The sequence below is a fragment of the Chrysoperla carnea genome, chromosome 1 (genome assembly GCF_905475395.1).
Source record: "Chrysoperla carnea chromosome 1, inChrCarn1.1, whole genome shotgun sequence".
NCBI classification, from domain to species: Eukaryota; Metazoa; Arthropoda; class Insecta; order Neuroptera; family Chrysopidae; genus Chrysoperla; species Chrysoperla carnea.
In genome coordinates this window covers 34522986-34544661 of record NC_058337.1, presented here as the reverse complement: position 1 = coordinate 34544661, position 21676 = coordinate 34522986, and the positions used below count along the sequence as shown (strand labels likewise).

At 28.6% G+C, this 21676-nt stretch overlaps 3 protein-coding genes across 4 annotated transcripts; 1 reads left to right on the top strand and 2 right to left on the bottom strand.

The window, feature by feature from the left end:
- Positions 1-1535: 1535 nt before the first annotated feature.
- On the top strand, positions 1536-3619 carry LOC123305354 (lethal(2)neighbour of tid protein). The gene is made up of 2 exons (XM_044887045.1): positions 1536-1950; positions 2022-3619. Exons 1-2 carry the CDS (start codon positions 1677-1679, stop codon positions 3173-3175), a joined length of 1428 nt encoding a protein of 475 aa, XP_044742980.1. The 5' UTR covers positions 1536-1676; the 3' UTR covers positions 3176-3619.
- Positions 3620-4109: 490 nt separating this feature from the next.
- On the bottom strand, positions 4110-14455 carry LOC123301685 (zinc finger protein 711-like). The gene is made up of 9 exons (XM_044884582.1): positions 14288-14455; positions 11577-11838; positions 10302-10544; positions 9486-9715; positions 8083-8491; positions 6712-7077; positions 5978-6325; positions 5472-5658; positions 4110-4219 (listed from the first exon to the last, which is right to left on the bottom strand). The coding sequence occupies exons 1-9, from the start codon at positions 14453-14455 to the stop codon at positions 4132-4134; spliced, it is 2301 nt and encodes a 766-aa protein (XP_044740517.1). The 3' UTR covers positions 4110-4131.
- A 2952-nt stretch (positions 14456-17407) lies between these two features.
- Positions 17408-21582, bottom strand: LOC123305360 (phosphate carrier protein, mitochondrial-like). 2 transcript variants are annotated; one of them, XM_044887055.1, is made up of 4 exons: positions 21427-21582; positions 19776-20004; positions 19018-19253; positions 17408-18528 (listed from the first exon to the last, which is right to left on the bottom strand). In XM_044887055.1, exons 2-4 carry the CDS (start codon positions 19981-19983, stop codon positions 17833-17835), a joined length of 1140 nt encoding a protein of 379 aa, XP_044742990.1. In that variant the 5' UTR covers positions 19984-20004; positions 21427-21582; the 3' UTR covers positions 17408-17832. The 2 variants fall into 2 exon arrangements, with proteins under 2 accessions (XP_044742990.1, XP_044742991.1); XM_044887056.1 differs by lacking the exon at positions 21427-21582 and having other exon boundaries at positions 19776-19804; positions 19889-20004.
- Between the last annotated feature and the right edge of the window lie 94 nt (positions 21583-21676).

Genomic DNA, 21676 nt, shown 5'->3' with positions numbered 1-21676 from the left:
TTCTTAAATGGGGAAAAATCCATCATCATTCTATCCATTGTGGGCTAATTTGGTATAGATGTTTCTTATGGAACATTATTGGATAATAAGGAATAACATAGACTACTTTTATTTTCGAAAAGCAATTAGGGTTTCGTACCAAAAACTTAATACCCATGAAATTATGAACCAAAGGAAGTAGTATATAAATCTTTATATATACACAAATATTTCATAAGTATACCTAAAAAATTTAAGAGTATAATCTTGAGCCAATTTTATGAAGAAAAATTCATCTTAACACATGTCAACGCTTCATTTGCAAGATAAAGGATTGTAAAGTTTTAAGAAAAATATGTTTTTTTATAATTTCTGTGATATTACTAAAGATCTTCACCTACTTTATATTATTTTTATTTATTATAGAACAAAAATGGCAAAATATGTGTACTGTAATTATGTGCGTCTGGGAACACTGCTTACTTGACGCTAACCAAATAATCGATTACTATTATATTAGGTGTCAAACGAACATCAATTTATAAACGATAATTATTTAATTAATTATTTATAATTAATTAAGTAGTTTATAACTTTATTTAGGTGGGAAATCAAAAACAGATTACTTATATGTATTTATTTAAAGTTTTAATTTGTTTTTGTACAGCTTCGTAAAAAATTTCGTTCCTAACGGGAGTCCCACGACCGCACTCTTTTTTTAACATTTTTTCAGTACCTGAATCAGCTAGAAACGGTTTTCATATCCGTTTCAATAAGCTCCTTCCGAGTCGAGAATATTTTATAATATAACAATAACAATAAATATTTTTATGGCATAAGTTTTTATAAAAAGATAATATCAGAAGCAATTAGAAAAAGTGGTTAAATAATGATGATGACCTCGAAGGAAATGTTAGGTACACCAATATGCATTAAAATAAACAAAATCCGATTGTTTTAAAATGTTTTAAATAAGAATTATAGTTTAATGCTGGCATACTATATTCAATTTCTTTTGAGATTTCAGGCAACTATAAACTCTAATTTAATGCCGAAAAAGTCCTGTCTCGAATTATGCCTGGAATTTTTCAATTTCAAAAATTACCACCGTTGATATGTAACATAATATATGTAACGCTTGTTTGATACATTTAGTATCAACACTAACATTGGAATGTTTTTTACATGGTATATATATTATTTTTTTAATTTTCCAATGAATCACAGAAAAAACCTACATTTTTTTCTCTGAATAAGGTAATTTTTATTTAAAAGTAGAACGGAAGTAAAATATTGACCAGTTGTATAAACTTTTGTGAAGGTTTTTTATTACATTTAAAACCTCTGTTGAAACTGCGTGAGCTTAAATAAAATTAATGACATCGAATGGTCGAACACTTTCTTTTATTTAATCTTAGAATAAAATCAAAACAAACAGGTGATTAGATAAATATGTCTACAATAGTCTACAGTTATGTCTACACACTGAAATTATACCTACAATAATTAATAGCGTTTGATATCTAGCATGTTTATATACAACAATACAAAATTAGGTCAAGACAAATGTCGTAAAATGCCTATCAATTTAATTTAGCTATTATTAGTCCCATTTCTATAATTATTGCTTTCCTAGATTTGTAATCATTTGAACTGATTTTCAAATATTTAAAATTAGTAGAGAATACTTTTTTTAAATGGCGCCGCACACGACACATCCAAAAACCAAAACTAACCTAAAATTTATATCGAAAATTCGAAAAAAAATCGAACAATGTATCGATTTCGGTATAAATTTATTAATAAATCCCGAACAATTATACATTGTTACAATATTTATTCTAATAGCTGAACTTTTTATTAATATTTTTGTTATTGAAAGCGTTAAATATACCGAAATTGACTGGAAGGCTTACATGCAAGAATGTGAAGGATTTCTAAATGGAACGTTGGATTATTCCCAACTGAAAGGTTTGAATCTATTATTGGCATTGTTGCATTTAACGTTAAATTTTTGTATAATTGATTAATTTTGGTTATAGGGGATACCGGTCCATTAGTGTATCCAGCTGGTTTTGTTTACTTATATTCTTTGCTGTATTTTGTTACATCGAAAGGAGAAAATATTTATTTGGCTCAATATATATTCTTAGTAATATATTTACTTCAAATTTTTCTAGTTTTGAATGTTTATCGAAGAACTAGAAAGGTGCCACCATATGCGTTAATAATAACAATACTAACATCATACCGGGTACATTCAATTTATGTTTTACGATTATTTAATGATACTGTAGCAGTTTTACTATTCTATATAAGTTTAAACTTGTTTATTTATACAAAATGGAGTCTAGCTAGTTTTTTCTATAGTTTAGCCGTTTCTGTGAAAATGAATATCTTATTATATGCGCCTGCGCTCTTCTTTACTTACCTTGCGAATTTGGGTATCAAAGGAACCATCAAACAATTATTTATATGTGGAATTGTCCAACTAATATTAGGTGCACCATTTTTATATGGAAATTGGTGGAACTATATAAAAGGGTCTTTTGATTTACAACGCATTTTTGAACATAAATGGACCGTTAATTATCGATTTTTACCGATTGAACTATTTGAAAATCGATACTTTCATTTGGGTTTATTAGCATTACATATATTACTTTTGGGTATCTTCTTAATATTTAAGTTAAGAAGTTACTTCGAAAGTTATCCAAAATTAAAAGAAGTACAGTCACAAATTCAACCTCAAATTGTTAAAGAGAACAGTCGTATTAAAAAACAACAGAAAAAAGAGAAATTAACAAATGAACAAAAGAAATTCTTGAATAGCTTTGAAACAATGTTAAAATCTCAATCGCTTAATGCAAAAACGGAAGAAGTAAAATCAACTAAACCAAATTTATATTCAATAAATTTCGATTCAACGAATCAGTTATTAGTTTTACCATTTTTTGTTGCAAATTTTATAGGTATTGTTTGTGCCCGATCATTACATTATCAATTTTATGTATGGTATTTTCATAGTTTACCATACTTGTTGTTTTTTACAAATTTTCAGAAGCCTACAATTTTTCTGATACTAGCATTAATTGAATTTTGTTGGAATACATATCCGAGTACGAATTATTCGTCAGCGCTTTTACATTGTTGTCATTTTGTTATTTTGTACGGAATTTATCGACAGTTGAAATAAAATTATTCGTAACTAATAAGAAACCTAATTGTAAACTTATATAAAATCGTTTATCTTTAATTGGATTAAAATTGTTTAATTAATAATCAATTCCAATATTATATTTGGCATTATTCAGTTTTCTATAATCTTCGTAGAACAATCGTAACATTGAAAAGATTTTGATAAACTAGTTTTAAGATATTTCTCCACATATGAGAGAGAGCTTGGATTACTAAAGTACCAATTTGAAACTGCACACCCGCTTTTATTTAAAATCTCATGAGCACAATATGAAAATAACCTTTAAACCCAGCAGAAATCTTATAAGAAATGGCTATAAAAAATTCTTTAATTCTTAAGTTTTTGACATGTTTCGCGTCAAAACCCTTGCTTCGTAAGAACCAGATTCAAGCATTTTCAAGTTTCATTGCTTAATTTCTGCATATAAAGTGAAAAGACTGACCTTTATTAAATAAATATTATAAATTACCAACCTTTATTTATAAGTTAGATTCAATATGAGTTCTAATAATACGCGTCAAAGTTCTGGAGTAGTACCTATTCCAGATGTATACTTTTGTTTCTTTATTTTTATCGTCTGCAATAACACAGACAGGTAATTAATTCCAAAATGCCTATTTCAATGCAAAAAGTTCTTTCTAATTTAATGTATAATCTATCCACTCTCATTAGATGCCTTATAAAGAACGAAGTTGTATATATTAAGCTCACGCATATTTATTCAACCACCATCGTGTCTTAAAATTAAAATCTTTCTCAACATAGAAACTGAAATAAATATATTTCGATCTAATTAAAAGTGAAAGTGTCAAATGAAAAATAAATGTATAAAATATCAAATGAAATATTCTTTATATTTAATATAAATAAAACAAAATCTGTAAATTTTTTTAATAAACAAAAAATTGAAATTTAATTATCATGTCTATCATTTAAAATCTCATTTTTAAAATTTATGAAACATGCTCTTTCATATGATGATTCACTATATGTCTAGTTAACGAACTCATAAAATTATATGAACACCCACAAATATCACATCTGAAAAAAACATGACCTTCATTAGTATATTAAAAAATTTGTTTACATCAAGAACATATTTCCCAAGAAAGAAATCTGTCGTTCTTTGAGTTTCGAGTATGGATGGAGAAGGTACTTCTACCATCGAGCCAACAGTTTATTAACTGAGCAACAAAAATAAATATGTATACTTCTTCACCATCAGATGCAATAGAAATAATTGAGTATTTGCATGAAATTTATTTTTTTAATTTCTTAACAAAATATGAAAAAAGCCGTAAGCGTGATGACAAAAAGTGAAATTAAAATTAAAATCGGCCAAGAAATAAGGATGATATAAGCATTTTAAAGACAGGTATTAAACAGAGAGATCCGATAAGAACAATGACGTCAGTGTGTCTATCAGCCATATCCTATAGCTACTCCATGTTAAATTCTATTTTGCTAGAATGAGATATAAGCAAAACATTGATGGCTTTTGTCTTGTTTTTATAGTTATACGAAAAAAAAAATTTCTAAACTGTTTGTTACATGAATAAGTTTTTAATAAAGCAAAAAAAATCATCCAAATACCCAATTAGCCTTGAATAAAAGTTTTTAAACAAACAATAAGTTATATAAAAGATTGTAATAAGTGATCAGATAGTAAAAAAATGTACACATTTGCTAATAAGAACGTCAACGTCATGGGTTTCAACAAGTACTGTTTTCAAAATTAGACTGTCAGATACTGACAGAAAAAAATAACCATTCCTTTACAGTCTGTCAATGATAAGGAAATATACAATTTGGCAGGTTCTTATAGACGCCCTTATGTATAAAACAAAGAAAGAGAGACAGATATGTAGTGTGTGTAATGCGCGGTAGAGATACCTCTACTCTCCTTAAAACAAATGTTAATGTTTATATGCATTAATGCGTTACGCATGTTATTTACTACATTTTTCTGTTGCTTGTAGCTGTATAGATGTCCCCTCTCATTGACAGATTGTACAAAATTAGTTATTTTCTTAAGACCATAACTTTGAGACCATTTTTTTTCGAATTTTCGCTAATAACTTCTTAACCGTGCGGGTGTGGAAAATTGTTATTATTATCTTTAGTAAAGTAGATTTATCTCGAGTTTCTAATTCAAATAGTCATAGAAATATGACTTTTAAAATATCGGAATTTTTTTCAAAAAAATAAAAATGTAAAAATTTGTTTCCTATTTCATAAATACCAACTTGGGCTAATTAGACGATTTTGAGATGTTATGTATACTTTTACTTACTTAAAAATATTTCCATTATCCTTGTGTATATCTAAATGCCGCAACAGATTACTGTGACGATTGAATTCTTTGCCACACGTTTCACAAGTATACTGTTTACTGGGATCATGAATTTTTCGATGAAAATTTAAATCACCACATTGAGCAAATCGTTTGAAGCATACATCACACTGATATGGTTTAAAGCCTTAAAGCATGCGAAAATTCGATGAGAATAAGAAATAGAATCAGCGCTTTAAAAATACAGGGTGAACCATGAATAGCTAACAGGTAGATAAGAAACGAAGTTGTAAAATGGAAACTCTTTTAAAGTTTTTCGATCTGAACAAAAATTTATTTTTTACCAATATTAATAAAGAAATTCTCTAAATTAAAAACGGTAAGTAACGAAGATCTTTCTCATTAAGCGTGTGCCAAAAGTTTGTCCCAAAATTTCATCTATTATCTACTTTTTTCCTGCTATTCATGACTTTTAAAACATCCCATATAAAAGTATAAAAATTTACCAGTATGTAGTAACATATGTTTTTTTAAGCTAGATCGATCTGTAAATCGTTGCGTACACTGCATACATTGTAATGGACGTAAACTTGGTATATGTATTGTAATATGTCGTTTTAATGATTCCGATGTATTAAACGCTTTACAACATATATTACACTGATAGTTTTTATCACCATTGTGTATACGTCGATGTCGAGTCAATGTAAATGGATCCTTAAACTTTTTATTACATAAATCACATGTATTCGTTTTATCTTCATTTGATGCATGCGCAGTGCGCATATGTCGTTTATATAATTGTGCATTTCGATAGAGTTTATTACAAATTGTACAAAAGCGTGTAATATTATCTACAAAAAATATCATAATAGATTATCAAAAAATACCTTCACATTATTTATAATAAAAATTCAAACTAAAATGTTTTCAACCATGAACCACGGTGGCACATACAGCATTTATTTTAAGAAAGAGAATAGTGCAGAAATTTTTCCCGATATCCTCTCAAGAATTTTAGTCTAGCGGCATCATATGGTATAAGCTCAATGGTTTAACGAAAAATATGTTCTTTTTGTACATAAATGGATACAATATTTACACATAATGCATGGAGAAAAGGATAATCATATAACACAAGAGCAAACTTTATGTGTTTATTTCCGACACTTTTCTAACTGAGTGGTTATTGTTATATAGAATTAATTTCATTTTGGATCTCTATTTGTAATAAACTTACATAATTTTGGAATGACAACTTTAGTTTTTTTCTTTCCATGTTCATCCTCAATAATAATGACATGAACACCAACCGTCTCAGGTGGAACATCTTTAGATTCACGTTTGACCATAAATTTATTAATTAAAACATTCTCATCGCCATTATCGGAAGTTTCAGATACTGCAGTAACTGTATCTTTATTTAAATCGATTTGTTGTGTATCTGCTTCATTGATATTTAAATCAATATTTGAATTATCATTAGACTGTTCATCTTCATCATTTTGATCTTTAGCGCTATTATCCAACATAATATTTTGATCAAATGTCCAATGTTCGTATACACCATTAAAATCGTTTAATGAATGTGTTTTTCGCATAGTACCTAAAAATTATATGAACAAATACCCATAAACTAGTAAGCGCCAACTGTTAATATTTAAAAAAACTTATATATCAAAAAATTGCTCCTTCAGAATATACAATTGCTCCACTTAAATAATTAATTATTAATTAGTTATTCATAATTTAAAAAATTAGAATTTTCAATTATTTACATTTTCATTTACATATTTTAATCGTTAATATTTAAAAATTTATTTACTACAGGTAATATAGAAACTCATAATGCACTAAACTCCATAATGCACTAAATTACAAGAGTTATTTTATTATTTAAATTGGTTTAGTATCACGTATTGCCTGCATTTTAAGGAAAACCGTTTTAGGCTATATCTCCATAACCGTGCACTTTAGACCAAAAATGGTAATATGCCAGCCAGTCTGAGGTAATTATATATCAAAAATTGTTCCTGAAATGCTCCTTCAGAAAATACTATTGTTCCACTAAAATAATTAACAGTTAATTAGTTATTCATATTTTTAATAATGAATAAATAATTAACTATTATTTAACTGGAGCAGTTATATATTCTGAAGGAGCATTTCAGAAGTAATTTTTTTATATATAATTTTTTTTTTAAATGTTAACGATTAGAATTTGTAAATGTAAGAGCTTTGTTTGTAAATGTAAGAGCTTTATTTTGCCGTAGCTTTAAGAGCTACAGCAACACAAACATAGAATATTTTAACCATTTACCATAGTTGTTAGTTAGCAATCACGTAAAGATAAACTTATAGAGACAGGACTGGCCTTAGTTTTTAGGCACACCTAGGGCGAATAATGATTTTGCGCCCTTTTAGGTAAACTTATTTGATTATACTTATTGAGGTATACTTATTGTAAAAGTTAACACGCTGAATATAGTTTTCCTTTAGATCGATAGAAATAGCTGAGCTATCACGCGTGATGCCCTGTAGAACCTGGCGTCCTGGTCAACCCCCCCCACTCTAAAGCTGGGATTGTAAAGAGATGTAGATGTAGACTTACCTTTAAAATAAGTAACAGTCTTATAAACACATTGATCTGTTTCACTATTGACTCGCTTATAAGTATTCTTAATAATTAAATTTTTATTTATTAAATGCTTTGAAAATGATTCCATATCCATAAGACCACATAATGTTTTCACAACTAAATCATCCATTGGTTCCGTACTATAAGTATATTCTGCAAATTTATCTTCAAATGGAATAGTATGCGATGATTCCACATGAAAATTTGAATCATTATCAGTCTCAATTTCTCCCGAGGGTTGAATTATTGCATGAATTGTTTGACTTTTTATTTCTTTTGAGCTACTGGTAATTGAAAACGAAGTTGATGGAGCATTACTACTATTTGTATCATTATCTAATTTATTTGAAAAGCTATTCATGCTTTCACCAGGTCGTTTAATCTACAAAATTATGTAAAATTTTAAAACAAAGATGAAAATTATAAATTAAAAATGTCAAAAGTATGGAGTAGGTGCTCCGCATCAAATTTAATCGGAGCAGGATAATCATTTAAAGATTGCCGATTAACTAATCCAACTGTAATAGATTAAAGATAAGTATCTGTTTTGTATTTTAGTACAATCAGAGATTTAGGGAATTAAAACTATAATTAGAAAACAAAAATTGATTCGATTAATGTTAAAAAAGATTGACATTTCTTATTAAATCAGAAATTCTTGTCAGCGTAACTACTTAAATTTATTTTTCATAATAATCTACGGCCACAATAGGGAATATTCATGTATTTTTTATATTTTTAATTCATTGTTTACACCGTTATAACAAAGTAAAAAATATAAATACTGCTTAAAAATGCTGTATTTGCGTGTAAAAAAATATTTAAAATACAATATAATTTTAAGATATTTAAACGCAGTTTTTTGGCGCTCTCTGTTGATGACGTGTATGTACATGATCTGTCAATTGGTGACAGTTCAATGTATAATTTATACTTTATAAAAATGAATTTACAACATAGAATTTATACTCGTTATTATTAAGTTTTCTAATAAAAAGCCGTAGAATAGTATAATTTAATGAAATACCATATAAAATGTAAGTATTTAATATCATACAATATGCCAACAAATTTGACAAACCCGTACTATGATGTCACGTCCGTATAAACATTTGAATTTCCGTTTTAGAAATTTTTAAATGCCCTCACTGAATTTGTACTTATATTAATTAATTTTAAGTAATTAAAAAGATATTAATTACCATAAAATATTGGTTTAGTTGAAATGTCCAGTCATTAAAGCTACGGAAGAAAAATATTTGAACCAAATTTAAATTTCATGAATATTTCCTATTTATCAGGTGAATTTTTTTTTAAGTTGAATCTCGAAATCAAATAAGTAAGAAATTAAAATATATGAAAGAATAAACTTTTACCGCTAATATTTTGCAGGTAAGTCTTTTTGGTTTTTTATCACTAGATTTACCAAATACGCCTGAAAAGTTTAGATTCGATTTCGATTCTGTACTTTTCATCGCAGGATTAAGTTTTTTCGAACTAAACTTCGAAATAAATCCGTCCAAAGATATCGTTTGTCCTGTAATTAAATTTCTGCCAGCAATACCAAGATTTTCTAATGGATCTTCATCATCTAACGAAGTCGAATCTGTAAGAAAATATGTAAATCAAAAGTAAATATCAGTTTTTACATCCTGTATATAACATTTTCGATTTATGCATTCGATTTCTAAAATGATCAAAGCCAATTCATTAATTGTGTATTCGGTGTCTGCCAAACGCCCGCGCTCCCAGTGGATAATTATGGCGTTAAAAGTGGCTATTATAATTAATTTTCAATTTTTTACATGGAAATGGTATAGTAAATGTCAAATTAATATTATTGAAAATAATAATTAATTATAATTGCTGCATCAGAAATTGTGAAAATAAGAGACGAAATAACATAAATAATATTTTTTAAATGTAAATTAACGTAATTACTTAAATTTGTTAGAAATAGTACTAAATTTTCCCATCTATACAATTACATTGATAAAGTAGTGTATCGTTACTATGGTAACTCCCTCAAATAAAACTCATGTACGGAGCAATATTTTATCAATTTTATAAATTACGAAAATCACGAGTGGTCAGTAAGTTTTTACAAAACAAAACTAGCTAATACGAAGGATGTTTCGATCGAAATCAATGAATTCATTTTATTTGCACAGTTAATAATACTTTTAACTTACCACCGTTATTAATTTCATTACTAAAGGTTGTATCATTATAATCAGCGCCCTCTTCCGTGCTATACAATTCATCTTCTTGTAATTCACCTTCTTGTATAAATAATTGACCATCTCGTAAAATTGCGTATTGCTTTCGTTTGAGTGGAGTGTCTTTAATACCACTTTCATCTTCATCAAATTCTTGGAGAACTAAAGGAAAATTTTTTGTATCCCGTTCTTCTAAGTCAGTTTCATCCACTACAACTATAAAATTGTTTAAAAACCTTTTGTCTATAAAATCGTATATAATGGTAAAAATTATAAAAATCATAATCTTACACTAGAGACCCAAGCACCTAGGGGACCAACGGGTCTTCTGTGCCTCCCCCCCTTGAGAACAATCTTTCACCCGAAGGCGAGACAGATGAAGCCATAGGATTCTGTCGAGACCAGGTGCCACGCAGAAATCCCACAGCTTTTCCGCCAGGATCTCTCCCGGGATTGATTCTCAACTGCACTCTAGAAATTTTCAGGCGAGCACAGTCAAATAGTCAAAGTCCCAAGAATCAAGATGAGCTCATCGTAACCATTCCTTGATTTGGTAAATTACGGAACATTTTGCTATGGGAATGATAGTTTTGTAAACTTTAGAACAAACTCAAAAAATGAGATTCTCTATTATTGCTTAATGAGTCATAACAATCAACGTTTAATATAGCGTCGTGGAAAGCCGAAAGAGGTAGTGGCAATTAAATTCTTCGCGAACAGGTAGGGTTTAAAGGTATATTGCATTAGAAATAAATTGTATCAGTTTTTCACCATATTTTAAAGACTAATCGATTTTTATTTAATGAACAAATATTTCAAGGGAAAAAATTTTCTGGCTTTTGGGTTTCCTGCAAATTGAATGTGAAAATTATAATAGTTCTTGAATACATAGCCCAATTTTTTCATAGACAAAAGTATGAGCATTTTCAAGAAACTATCTTATTGTAAATAAGAAATAAAAAAATTTTTGATCCTAATAAAAAACGTTCAAAAAAGTTGTTATAACACATACAATACACAAGCATTACTTTTTTACTTTTTGACAATTTCGTATAATTCACTGACAGATGGCGGAACTATAGTTCGCAATATACCTTCAATCAAAAATGTTAAAAGAAAGAGGTGTTAACTAAAATAGAATTGAAAATTAATATCTATTTCAAACAATTTTGACTTAATACCTGTCTACCTGAAAGCGAATAATTTATTTTGTAGACGAATTGTAACCGAGATACAAAAAATATAAACCTTGATAGCTTTGAGTAACATCCACTTCATTATTTTCATTAGATTCATCTTCAGCATACGATTCTTCTTGCATAACAAAAGTTTCTTCATTTGTTTCATCGGACAAAATATAATTATCCAAACAATTGTCAGAATTCAAAATAATTTCACCTTTTTCATTTATCTGATCGTTTGAAAATATAAACTGTTTTCCTTCATGTACCACAATCATATGTTTATTTAATTCAGAATTTTCTTCGTTATTGTCTAGTAAATATTGAATCTAAAAAAACGAATAATTTGTAAGTTAACTATAAATCAGTTATTTCATCGGTTAATTGAAACAAATTGATTTTGATACAAAGTATCGAATGTATTTCGAATAAGATTGAATAATTTTCCTATTGGCCAACAGTATTTATAGCTGTTGGCCAATGTAGCTATTTTGACTTATTGTAGAATAATGTTTTGGATAGAAGTTCGTACAAAAATTTTGGTTTTTTAACATAAAAAATATTTTAGCTTTTTTTAAACAATTTTTATTCATTTTTCACTTAAGGTAGTTCCTCCGCGACCGTCCAGTCAAAAAGTTTTGGACTAATACTATCATTCAGTGCGTTAACTGTGCTATGACTATTATACATATACCATATATTATTTTCAAAAGACTGTAGTTCCTTACTACTGTTTCTAGTATACATATAAATACACACACTACGACATATGCCTTTAACATTAGTCTTCATATCTTTTCCACAAAAATCATCGCTAAAACGAGTTATTTATTTAAGTTTTTTATCGAAACTATATGGTAAATAATTTTTATTTTTATTTATATATTTTCCAAATATAGTATTCTACATTATATTAGTTTTTCATAGAGATGGTGGACGTCATTCATTGGTAAATAAATATAATATTTGTAAATTTGTGTATTTTTATACACTTCTCCCATGTACACGTACAAATTGCGTCACTTTTAATTGCTAATATCTCATGTATGGCATGGTAAATCATCTTCTAATTTTAACAGCAAGTGTATTATGAATTAAATATTTTATATTCTGAGTTTTGAGAAATTCTTGGAATATCACTTTCGTGTAGGTACTACCTTAACTTAAAATTTTCTAAATAAAAATGCATAGAATTCGAATTTTCACATTTTTAAGCTGGAATAACTTTTTATTGAAATTTTAATTTTCAATCCTACTGGCGAAGATTTAAAGTTCAGAGTAAAATTAACTGCAATTTTTAAATTTACTTTTCTTGTGATTTCTTTGCGCTATAAACAAACAGCATTTGGGAACCTTTACCATTTTTATACCGAAAATGAATCATTAGGCGAAAAAATGTAAAAAAAAAATCAAAAAAATGTATATATTTTGAATAAAGTATTTTTAAATTGCTCATTTTCCTTGGAAAGAAAAGAAAAATTTCCTAAACTTGCTGTGAAAAATTGTGAGTGTCACCTCCGACGCACGACTGGAGTTTAATCCTTAAATATTTTTATTGTGCTGTGTCCGTCAGGATATTGTCATTTTCAGACAATAGACGCTTTGTCTGTTATACGAACTATATATGTATAGTATAATTTATATTTGGTAACCCGAAAAAATCCGAAGACGTACGATACGTACGTTGCCTGAATAGCAATGTAGTCATTCTGTATCGGTGGGTAACATAAATACACTGTGTGCTGTGTTCGTCAGGTTATTGTCAGGTTCAAACAATAGATGCTTTATCGACAGCACAAAAGTTTACAAGTTATACACGTGCATTACTAAAAGTGAAAGGTGCACACGATAGGTTTGGCATCAAACTACTTCATATTTTTTTCATACCAACCGCCTAGTATGTGCAAATCGATTCTTATAAGGAGTAAACTCCTAATATTTTTTTTTTTATTTTAAACAAGTGAATACCCGTGTGATTTTGCCACCTAATTTTCAAGTAATCCAATGCCATTTGTTTATAGCCCAAAAAAAGTAACAGAAATAAAGCAAATTTTTCGCAATTATGCATTTGATTTTAGAATTGCATATCTCAATTTGAACTTTAAAATTTCGCCAGTATAATTAAATACTAAATTTTTGGGTGAAGCTATTCATACATAAGCGGCTCTTAAGCGTGGTAGAATATTTCCGTTTTCTGTAATAGTGTCCCATTTTTTAACGCAAGGACTAAAAACTTCAGTACAAACTCCTCTTTAGTCGACAAACTAAATCCAACCATACTCGTAATGATAATAACCACCTTTTCAGATAATTTATCTTAAAAAGTATTCACGCTATAGAGAAGCGCTTGTATACAAATAGCCTTATTCAAATTTTTATTTTTATTGAAATTCATTTGGCGGATTTGGATTTTTCCAATTATTTTCAACCTGATATTTTAGCAATGGCTAGCCATAATTATACATACAGCCATTTTTTTGGTACCCCTGATTTTGGATATACCATGTAATGCAGTGCAGACTTATTCAATGGACCTGCTGAAATGGTTTGAATCAAATCTTTATGCTTTGTGATCTCCTGTATGATGTATACAAACTTTCTCAAAAATCGGGAAGTGTCAATTGTCGATTATAAAAAAAAGTTAATGCTCTTTCTCTTATTGAGCTTACTCAAACACATACAAGAGAGATATTTTTATCATCAGCATTCATCAGTAGCCTCGTTCTAGTAACAAAATTAGTAGGCCATAACTACAATTTTTTTTAAATTTTATCTTACCTCTTGAGGTTTCGATTGCTGATTATGATCATCACTTTCTTCAATAATAATATGTTCGCCAGAATTATTAATAATCTGCCCATTTTCACCCGTTATATTGAGAAATGGTAAATTAATAAATTCAACAAATTGTATAGGATTTTCACTCGCATCATTACTATTCGACATAACTTTGAAAAATTTTGTAATTTAAATTATAAAACCGCCAAAATACTTAGGATCACAGAAGATTAGCACATTAAAATTTTATTGAACCATTAAATTTTTAACACACGAAATTTTTAGAATTTATTAAAAATTTGATTATATTTTCACACAAGTCAAAATTATTTAGAAATAAGTAATTAATGCATTTAAATTTTAAATATAAATTTAATTTATTTATCTATCGGTATGCAGAAAGTTATATTTACCTACTAGGAAAAGCAATTGTCAAATTTTAAATTCAATATGGCGTTGAATTTATCGACTCTTTTGTTATTACAGAATACCGATAATACGATTCGACGCGTATCATAGCATATTGAATAGTTCCGACATAATTTAAAACTTTATATAGATGTCTCACTCAGAAAATGAGAAAATATAATAAAAATGAAAATCTAGTAACTTTCTAATTTCGTTCGAACTGTAAAAATTAATAAATTTCTGGTATCTAAATTATTTGAACAAACCGACATTAATACCATTTCCTCATAAAATTATCAATAACTATCTGTGAAAATTTAATTCAGAAGCTAAAACAATTTACATATAAAAGTATTTTTAAATTAATTAAAGCATTCATTTTGATGAACTCATCAAAATCAAACTTCAATGTAGTATTTTCCGTTCTCGAGATATTAGTTGAAAATTCATAGGCGTAATTCTAGTAAGTTGTAAGTTCGAATCCCATTAAAATAGAATTTTTTCTCACTGCGTGTTAAAAAAGAGCGAACAGTCAATAACCTTTTTTTTTCTGCGATTGGCAAATAATGGATAGTTTTTTATCATGAGCTAAATATTCAGTAGCGCTCTTCTATCTTATTGAATATTCCTTCTTTTAGAAGGACACTATACAACTTTATAAGCAGATAAAGTAGTGACCGAAAGAATTTTTTTTTAAATAAAACGAAAAAGTATCATTTATTCAATACAACGGTCTACGAAACAAAAAGTTTGGGATCCACTGCTCCAGAAATTTCGTTTCTTATAATTTATAAGAAATTTGCTTTTTAATTTGCTGATTAACAATTAGGAACTTTAAACGCGACTTTTGACTTTGTAATACAACAAAATTATCTTAAAAATCTATTTAAACTTTTATTTTATACGAATATTATTTTTTTGCAAATAACAAATTTGGATAAAGGCTATTATTTAACCGTGTGGAACACTCATGTTTCGATACTTACCCCTAGCTAGAGGTGAGGTAGAGAAGTGTGCGATTTTGAAAACGCTGTACAAAGAAATCACATTAATTTTTCCAAATTACTACTACTTACATATCTTTATATTATCTTTATGCTTTCTTAAAAAGGTGTGAACAAATAATTTGGAAAAATTTATAGGATTTCTTTACATCGCTTGGAATACAATATCTTCGCTTCAAATCTGAACAATGAAAAAAATGTATAGTATGCGTTTACTGCATATATTTAAAATACTATATTGACAGCAAAGTGGGAAGTACGGGCGAAAACATCACGGTGCAGACATATTCCACTCAGTCTATCGAGCGCAGAATCGTGAGTGTTTTGCGCATGCATCACTTCATATTCGTGGCATATATATATAATATTCCAGTGCATGCGCATAACGTACTAAATACTTTTGCTGTCTCACTTGTTTTCGTCGGTCCATCACGTAGAGGAACATAGGACGCTGGAAATATAGTATTTTAACAAGTAAAAAACAAACAATTGACTGAGTTAATTGTCGAAATACCATGTATAGTCAGTGTTGATTTCTTTATCACATAACACATACAAACATGTGACGCATACATAACTGATAATCAAGTATAGTACATATTATAAAATTTCCGCCTAATTGGCGCCCGCACGGGTAAACAGTGATGTTTACGAAAAAATGTTTCAAACAAAAGTTGTTCAATTTTTGATAAGGAATTTTTTACATTTAAACTTTTGTTCTATCTCTAACGGTTTACAAGATGGGTCCTACGGACCCTAGACCCAATTGACCTATGATGCTCTTTACGAACTCGACCTCACTTTTTACGTCCTGAGTACGCTGTAAAAATTTCAGCTCGATATATTTTTTCGTTTTTGAGTTATCGTGCCCACAGACGGACGAACGGACGGACAACCGGAAATGGACTAATTAGGTGATTTTATGAACACCTATGACAAAATTTTTTTCCTAGCATCATTATTTGTAAGCGTTACAAACTTGGGACTAAACTTAATATACTATGTATATTTCATATATACATGGTATAAATATATGGTTTACGGATATGTTTTCTATTTATATTCTTTGCGACATAGAATCCAAAAATGTACCAATTTCAATTCTAATTATGAGCTGATATATTTTTAAGTCGTATTTTCTCCGAAAGCTCATGTTTTTCGACAAAAAGTGTTAAACAAAATTGTTATTATTTTAACTGTGTTATTCTATCTATTACGGCTTAGATCTAAATTGGCTATTAAAGAAACCCGAACAACTAGATTCAATCAGATGTCAGAACATGATGCCCCTATCAAACTCACAACTTTTGTTATTGAGTTATTTTTTGATTGGTTAACTGCAAAACGAGAAATTTAGAAGTATAGATGAAAATGACTCAGCCTGTATATGTAAGCATACACTCAATTTTATGCAATTAAAGTATTTAAACTTTAACTCGGAAATAAAAAGTAAACCACATTAAAGCAAGCACGCATCTTTCAAAAACATATAATCAGACTAGACCTAAGTGAAATTTTTATATCTGATAACTTTTATGCAGTTTGAATTTTAAAAAGTAGAGAAAAAAAAACTATTAACAAAGCTTGGGTTAGAATCTTTCCTCCTTTAACCAAAACTTATCGCATACCTTAATACTTAAATTTTCTTTTAATAGAAGTTATTTATTTGAGTAGGATTAGAGGTGTTTTTGAATAAAAATCTCATAAATAGTTGAAAATACCAAGATTTTCATCTAACTCTTCTTTATTCACAAATAAACTTATCTTCTTCGATAACACGGTACAATAAAAATAAAATTTTTTTTAAAATATCAATAATTGGTGTGAAGATAATAAATACTTTGTTAGTTTTGACAATTTTCTTTGATTTTGCCCTTAACTCTCGAAATACTTACAGTACGTTTATGATTAAATTAAAATTTTTTAACGAGAGTGAAGAGGAATGATAATTAATAATCTAAGGAACAGAAAACGTATATCGTTTGTTCCGATGACGAGATTTTCTTTTAAAATCAGATATTTTAAAAAGAATATGTTCATTTTTAAATTTAAAAAAATGAACATATTTTAAAATTGAACTATTTTATGTAAATGGCGCTACACGTTTTTTTCAGGTTATATTTAAACCCGTATTTAATGACCACCTTGTTGCTCTAATTTTTTCTTTAAACTTTCTGGCATTTCTGCTGGTGGTGGTCGAGGAATTCTTAAAGCTACTTTCACACCATCATAAATGAACCATTGTAATGCAGTTAATGTACCAATCATAATGATCCTAGTTCCTAAACCGCCCCACAATCCCATAAAACCAATTTTCTTAACAATATCGCCAACAGTTGCACCCTTTGATTGATTCAATTTTGAAACAAGTGTGTCAGCTGGATGTGAAACAATAGCACAAAATACACCAGCAATATAACCAGCTGCGAATGTAACAACCAATTGTTCACCCTTCGTGCAATCGGCACGTGGTTTTGGTACGACATATGCATACAAAAGTTCCAATGTTTTTTCGAAACAGGCGAATTTCATCATTGTATATGGAATTTGTCGACACCATAATGGTACAACACCTTTGTAGAATGCATTAAGACCCTCTTCTTTCATCATTTTTGGGAAAGCTTCACGTAATGTATTGGCAAAACCTGGTGTGGTTTGGATCTTTACTTTAGCTGCTTCCATAGGACTTAAAGCAATATCTGCGAAGAATTCAGCTGATGCTGAGGCAGCCAAGTATAATCCCGCTCTGTAGACGTACGCATTTTCTTCTCCAATTAATTTTCCGTATTCTACTTTGAATAATTCATACAAACCGAATTTGAACGCACCCTATGAAAAAAGTAACTCGTTTATAATCGAATATAAAAAAAAAAACTAGTTTTGTTTTAATAAAAATTATTTTCAGATTAAAGAAATCGTCATAAATTCTTTCGGATGGGAAAAGAAGACATTATTTAAAAATTTCATCATTTTATAAGGAAAAATAAATTATTTAAATTTATCAATTTTATGACATATATACAATTGAACCTTGAAGATAATAATAGTAAACGGGCTATGAGATATTAACGCTAAGATGTCAGGGGCACAAGTAAAAAAAATGTAACCATATTTTGATGGCTGCTTTGCCATTTTTTTGTAAGCATTAGACCAAGATCCACCTATGGAAAATTTATTAATCTCAGAGACTACACATTGTAATTAGATATTTAACCATGTACTTAAAATTGGAGGACACCTCATCAATAGCCGAACCCTCCCTCCCACCATATAAAAAAAAAAGCCGTATTCATAAATACATGATGAGCTAATACTTACTTGCATTGAATATCCAAAGAATGTTGGTGCCCAACCTTTAGCTAAACCTTTTGCACCATCTTCTGCTAAGGTAACTCTGAATCCCTGGAATAGATTCTTATATTTGGCGGGATCGACTTGCATACGACATTTAACTAAATCAAGGGGCACCACGGCAGTATGAGTTGTTCCGCAGGAAATAATACCTCCAACGCAGCATAATGCGTAGTATTTAGTTGATGCAAATTCACAGGAATCTATTACAAATACAAGAATACAAATTTGTTACATAATGAACAAAATATTAATAAAATATAAAATTTAATAGAAAAATTTTCAGATTTTCATTTATCAGCATCTTTTTCAGACGGGAAAAGAAGACAATTTTAATGAAATTTCATCATACAAAACCAAACTTTCAATTAAAGTTCATACATAGATTGAGGAATTATTTAACTGTTTTTTTTTTTGCCACGTTGAAGTTTGGCTAGATTTACGTCATCTTAAATGTTAGGACGAAGACGCAAAAAAAAAAATTGAAAATTTTATTTACAAATGAAATTCTCATTTCAATTACGATTCATTATTATTTCGGACAGACAATAATAAGTTGAACAAAGATACAATATATTTGTTATTTATTTTATCACATTAGTTTTTTAACAAACTGTCCGAAACAAAAGTAATCACTTTTTAAAATGAAAAGGTCTATGAATATTAACATTTCTAGCACAAAAGTTGGCGGATTACATTATATATAAAAATGAATTGTATATTACCTCCTTCAGCTGCAGCTGCTGCAATTCCTACCGAATATTGCGACGCGGCTGACGCTAATTCGGCATATTTTGGATCGAATGTTTTTCTTTCTACAACTGATTTATCAGTGACTGATGGTGTGGATGTTTCTTTACATTGAACTGATGTTAATGGGCCTTTGAATGGATTGTTCCATGAGTGATCAAATACAGCTGACAATAAAGGCATGGTTGATGAGTTCTGTGTGTTCTATAATTCAAAAAATAAAATAATAAACTTACTTTGGAAATTTCTAACATCTTGAAGAAGATAAATTCAAATTTTAGTATTCTTATAGTTAATAAATTACCATAGAAACACCTTGACCTAGATTTTCTAAAGCTGCACGATATTCATCAGTGACAGACAGTGTCAAGGCTAGGTTATTTTTCATGAATTTATTAGACACTTTTTATGAAAATCTAAGAAAATTAATTAGATAAGGTATTATTTATTAACACATCCACTTGTGATTTTTTTTATCAGAAAAATTATCTATGGAAATTCTTTGGTTTGAACTAAGTAACTGGAAATTGTGAAGTATTCATTTAAATGTAAAATGTCCAAGAAATATATTACTTAGTGTGTGTAATTTTTTTATCGTCTCTAGATTTTAACTTCTAGAGATGATTTCAATTGCCCGTCTATATTATACAGTTGATATAAACCTCCAATATTAAAGAATTAATATCATTTATATTATTAATTGTAGCTTGCAGCTAATCTTAGAGCTTTTAAGACTTTCGCTACGGTCGATTATGACGATAATCCATTAATCGGCTTCGGCCAGAAATCGACCTTAGGTCGGACACTACATTATTACTGCATATTAGGGAAGGTAGAGGTAAAGAAGGCTATCTAATATGGTTGTTTAAATAAAAAAAGTTAAAAATCCTAAATTTTGTCTTATTCAACAGAATAAAAGTGTTTCTATTTTTGTTCGAAAGTGATTTTTCAGATTTTCATTTATCAGCATCTTTTTCAGACGGGAAAAGAAGACAATTTTAATGAAATTTCATCATACAAAACCAAACTTTCAAATTAATATTCATAGATTGAGGAGTTAAATTTAACTTTTGATGGAGATATTTCGAGAAAAAAAAAGAAAAATACTTTTTATTTAATAATTAATTTATATACAAATCTTATAGCGTAGTAGAAGATTCCTTTGCTCGCGGGAGTGGAGCAAAATTATATAACAAGATTCAACTTTGGAACAGCAAAAATCATTTGATTTTATAATGCGAAATTAAAAAGATAAAAAAATTATAATACAAAATTTTCCTTTTTCCAAGATACTTTTCTACAAATATTATTTTTATTTTTTTTTGGAAATTCCCACTTAAATATTAATAGAAAATGGCCTCGAGAAAAATACTTCGAAAAATTTTTTAGCGCTATTATCTTAGGTACAATTATCGAACCCTTGTACCTTGTGAAAATTATTATCTGATTCGAAGGTCACATGTTATCCCATTTAATTCTTATTATATAATACGTTTACATTGATCTACTAACCCAATTAAAATTATTCTTTTCAGTATATAGAACAAATTTAATTCGAATAATAATAAGTTTTATATAATTAACATTAAATAAAAAATTTTTGAATAAAAAACCAAAAATGCTTACCTTAATATGGTAAAACCATGCAATCACTAAAAATCACTACCCGTCAATTCGGCCGCTTAACTGAATAGGACTAGTGTGACGTTAACGCCGACGCAGCAATTTAATCAATGCTGCGCCGACGTATTCAATTGTTAATTTATTTGGCAAAAAATCAAAAATTATTTATTGATGCAATAATTGTACAAAAAAATAAATAAAACAATGAGTTTTGCAATATATTTTATTAAAATTATCTCAATTGATTTCAAAA

What these genes read in the sequence shown, in the direction of transcription:
- LOC123305354 (XM_044887045.1), top strand. Translation starts at nt 1,677, where the DNA reads ATGGCGCCGCACACGACACATCCAAAAACCAAAACTAACCTAAAATTT. An exon ending in GGATTATTCCCAACTGAAAG is followed by an intron (nt 1,951 to 2,021) that starts GTTTGAATCTAT and finishes TTTTGGTTATAG; the next exon opens with GGGATACCGGTCCATTAGTG.
- LOC123305360 (XM_044887055.1), bottom strand. Translation starts at nt 19,983, where the DNA reads ATGCCTTTATTGTCAGCTGTATTTGATCACTCATGGAACAATCCATTC. An exon ending in AGCAGCTGCAGCTGAAGGAG is followed by an intron (nt 19,254 to 19,775) that starts GTAATATACAAT and finishes TATTTGTAATAG; the next exon opens with ATTCCTGTGAATTTGCATCA. An exon ending in TCTTTGGATATTCAATGCAA is followed by an intron (nt 18,529 to 19,017) that starts GTAAGTATTAGC and finishes CTTTTTTCATAG; the next exon opens with GGTGCGTTCAAATTCGGTTT.
- LOC123301685 (XM_044884582.1), bottom strand. Translation starts at nt 14,455, where the DNA reads ATGTCGAATAGTAATGATGCGAGTGAAAATCCTATACAATTTGTTGAA. An exon ending in TGTTACTCAAAGCTATCAAG is followed by an intron (nt 10,545 to 11,576) that starts GTTTATATTTTT and finishes ACAATTTTATAG; the next exon opens with TTGTAGTGGATGAAACTGAC. An exon ending in AGTTGTCATTCCAAAATTAT is followed by an intron (nt 6,326 to 6,711) that starts GTAAGTTTATTA and finishes TATTTTTTGTAG; the next exon opens with ATAATATTACACGCTTTTGT.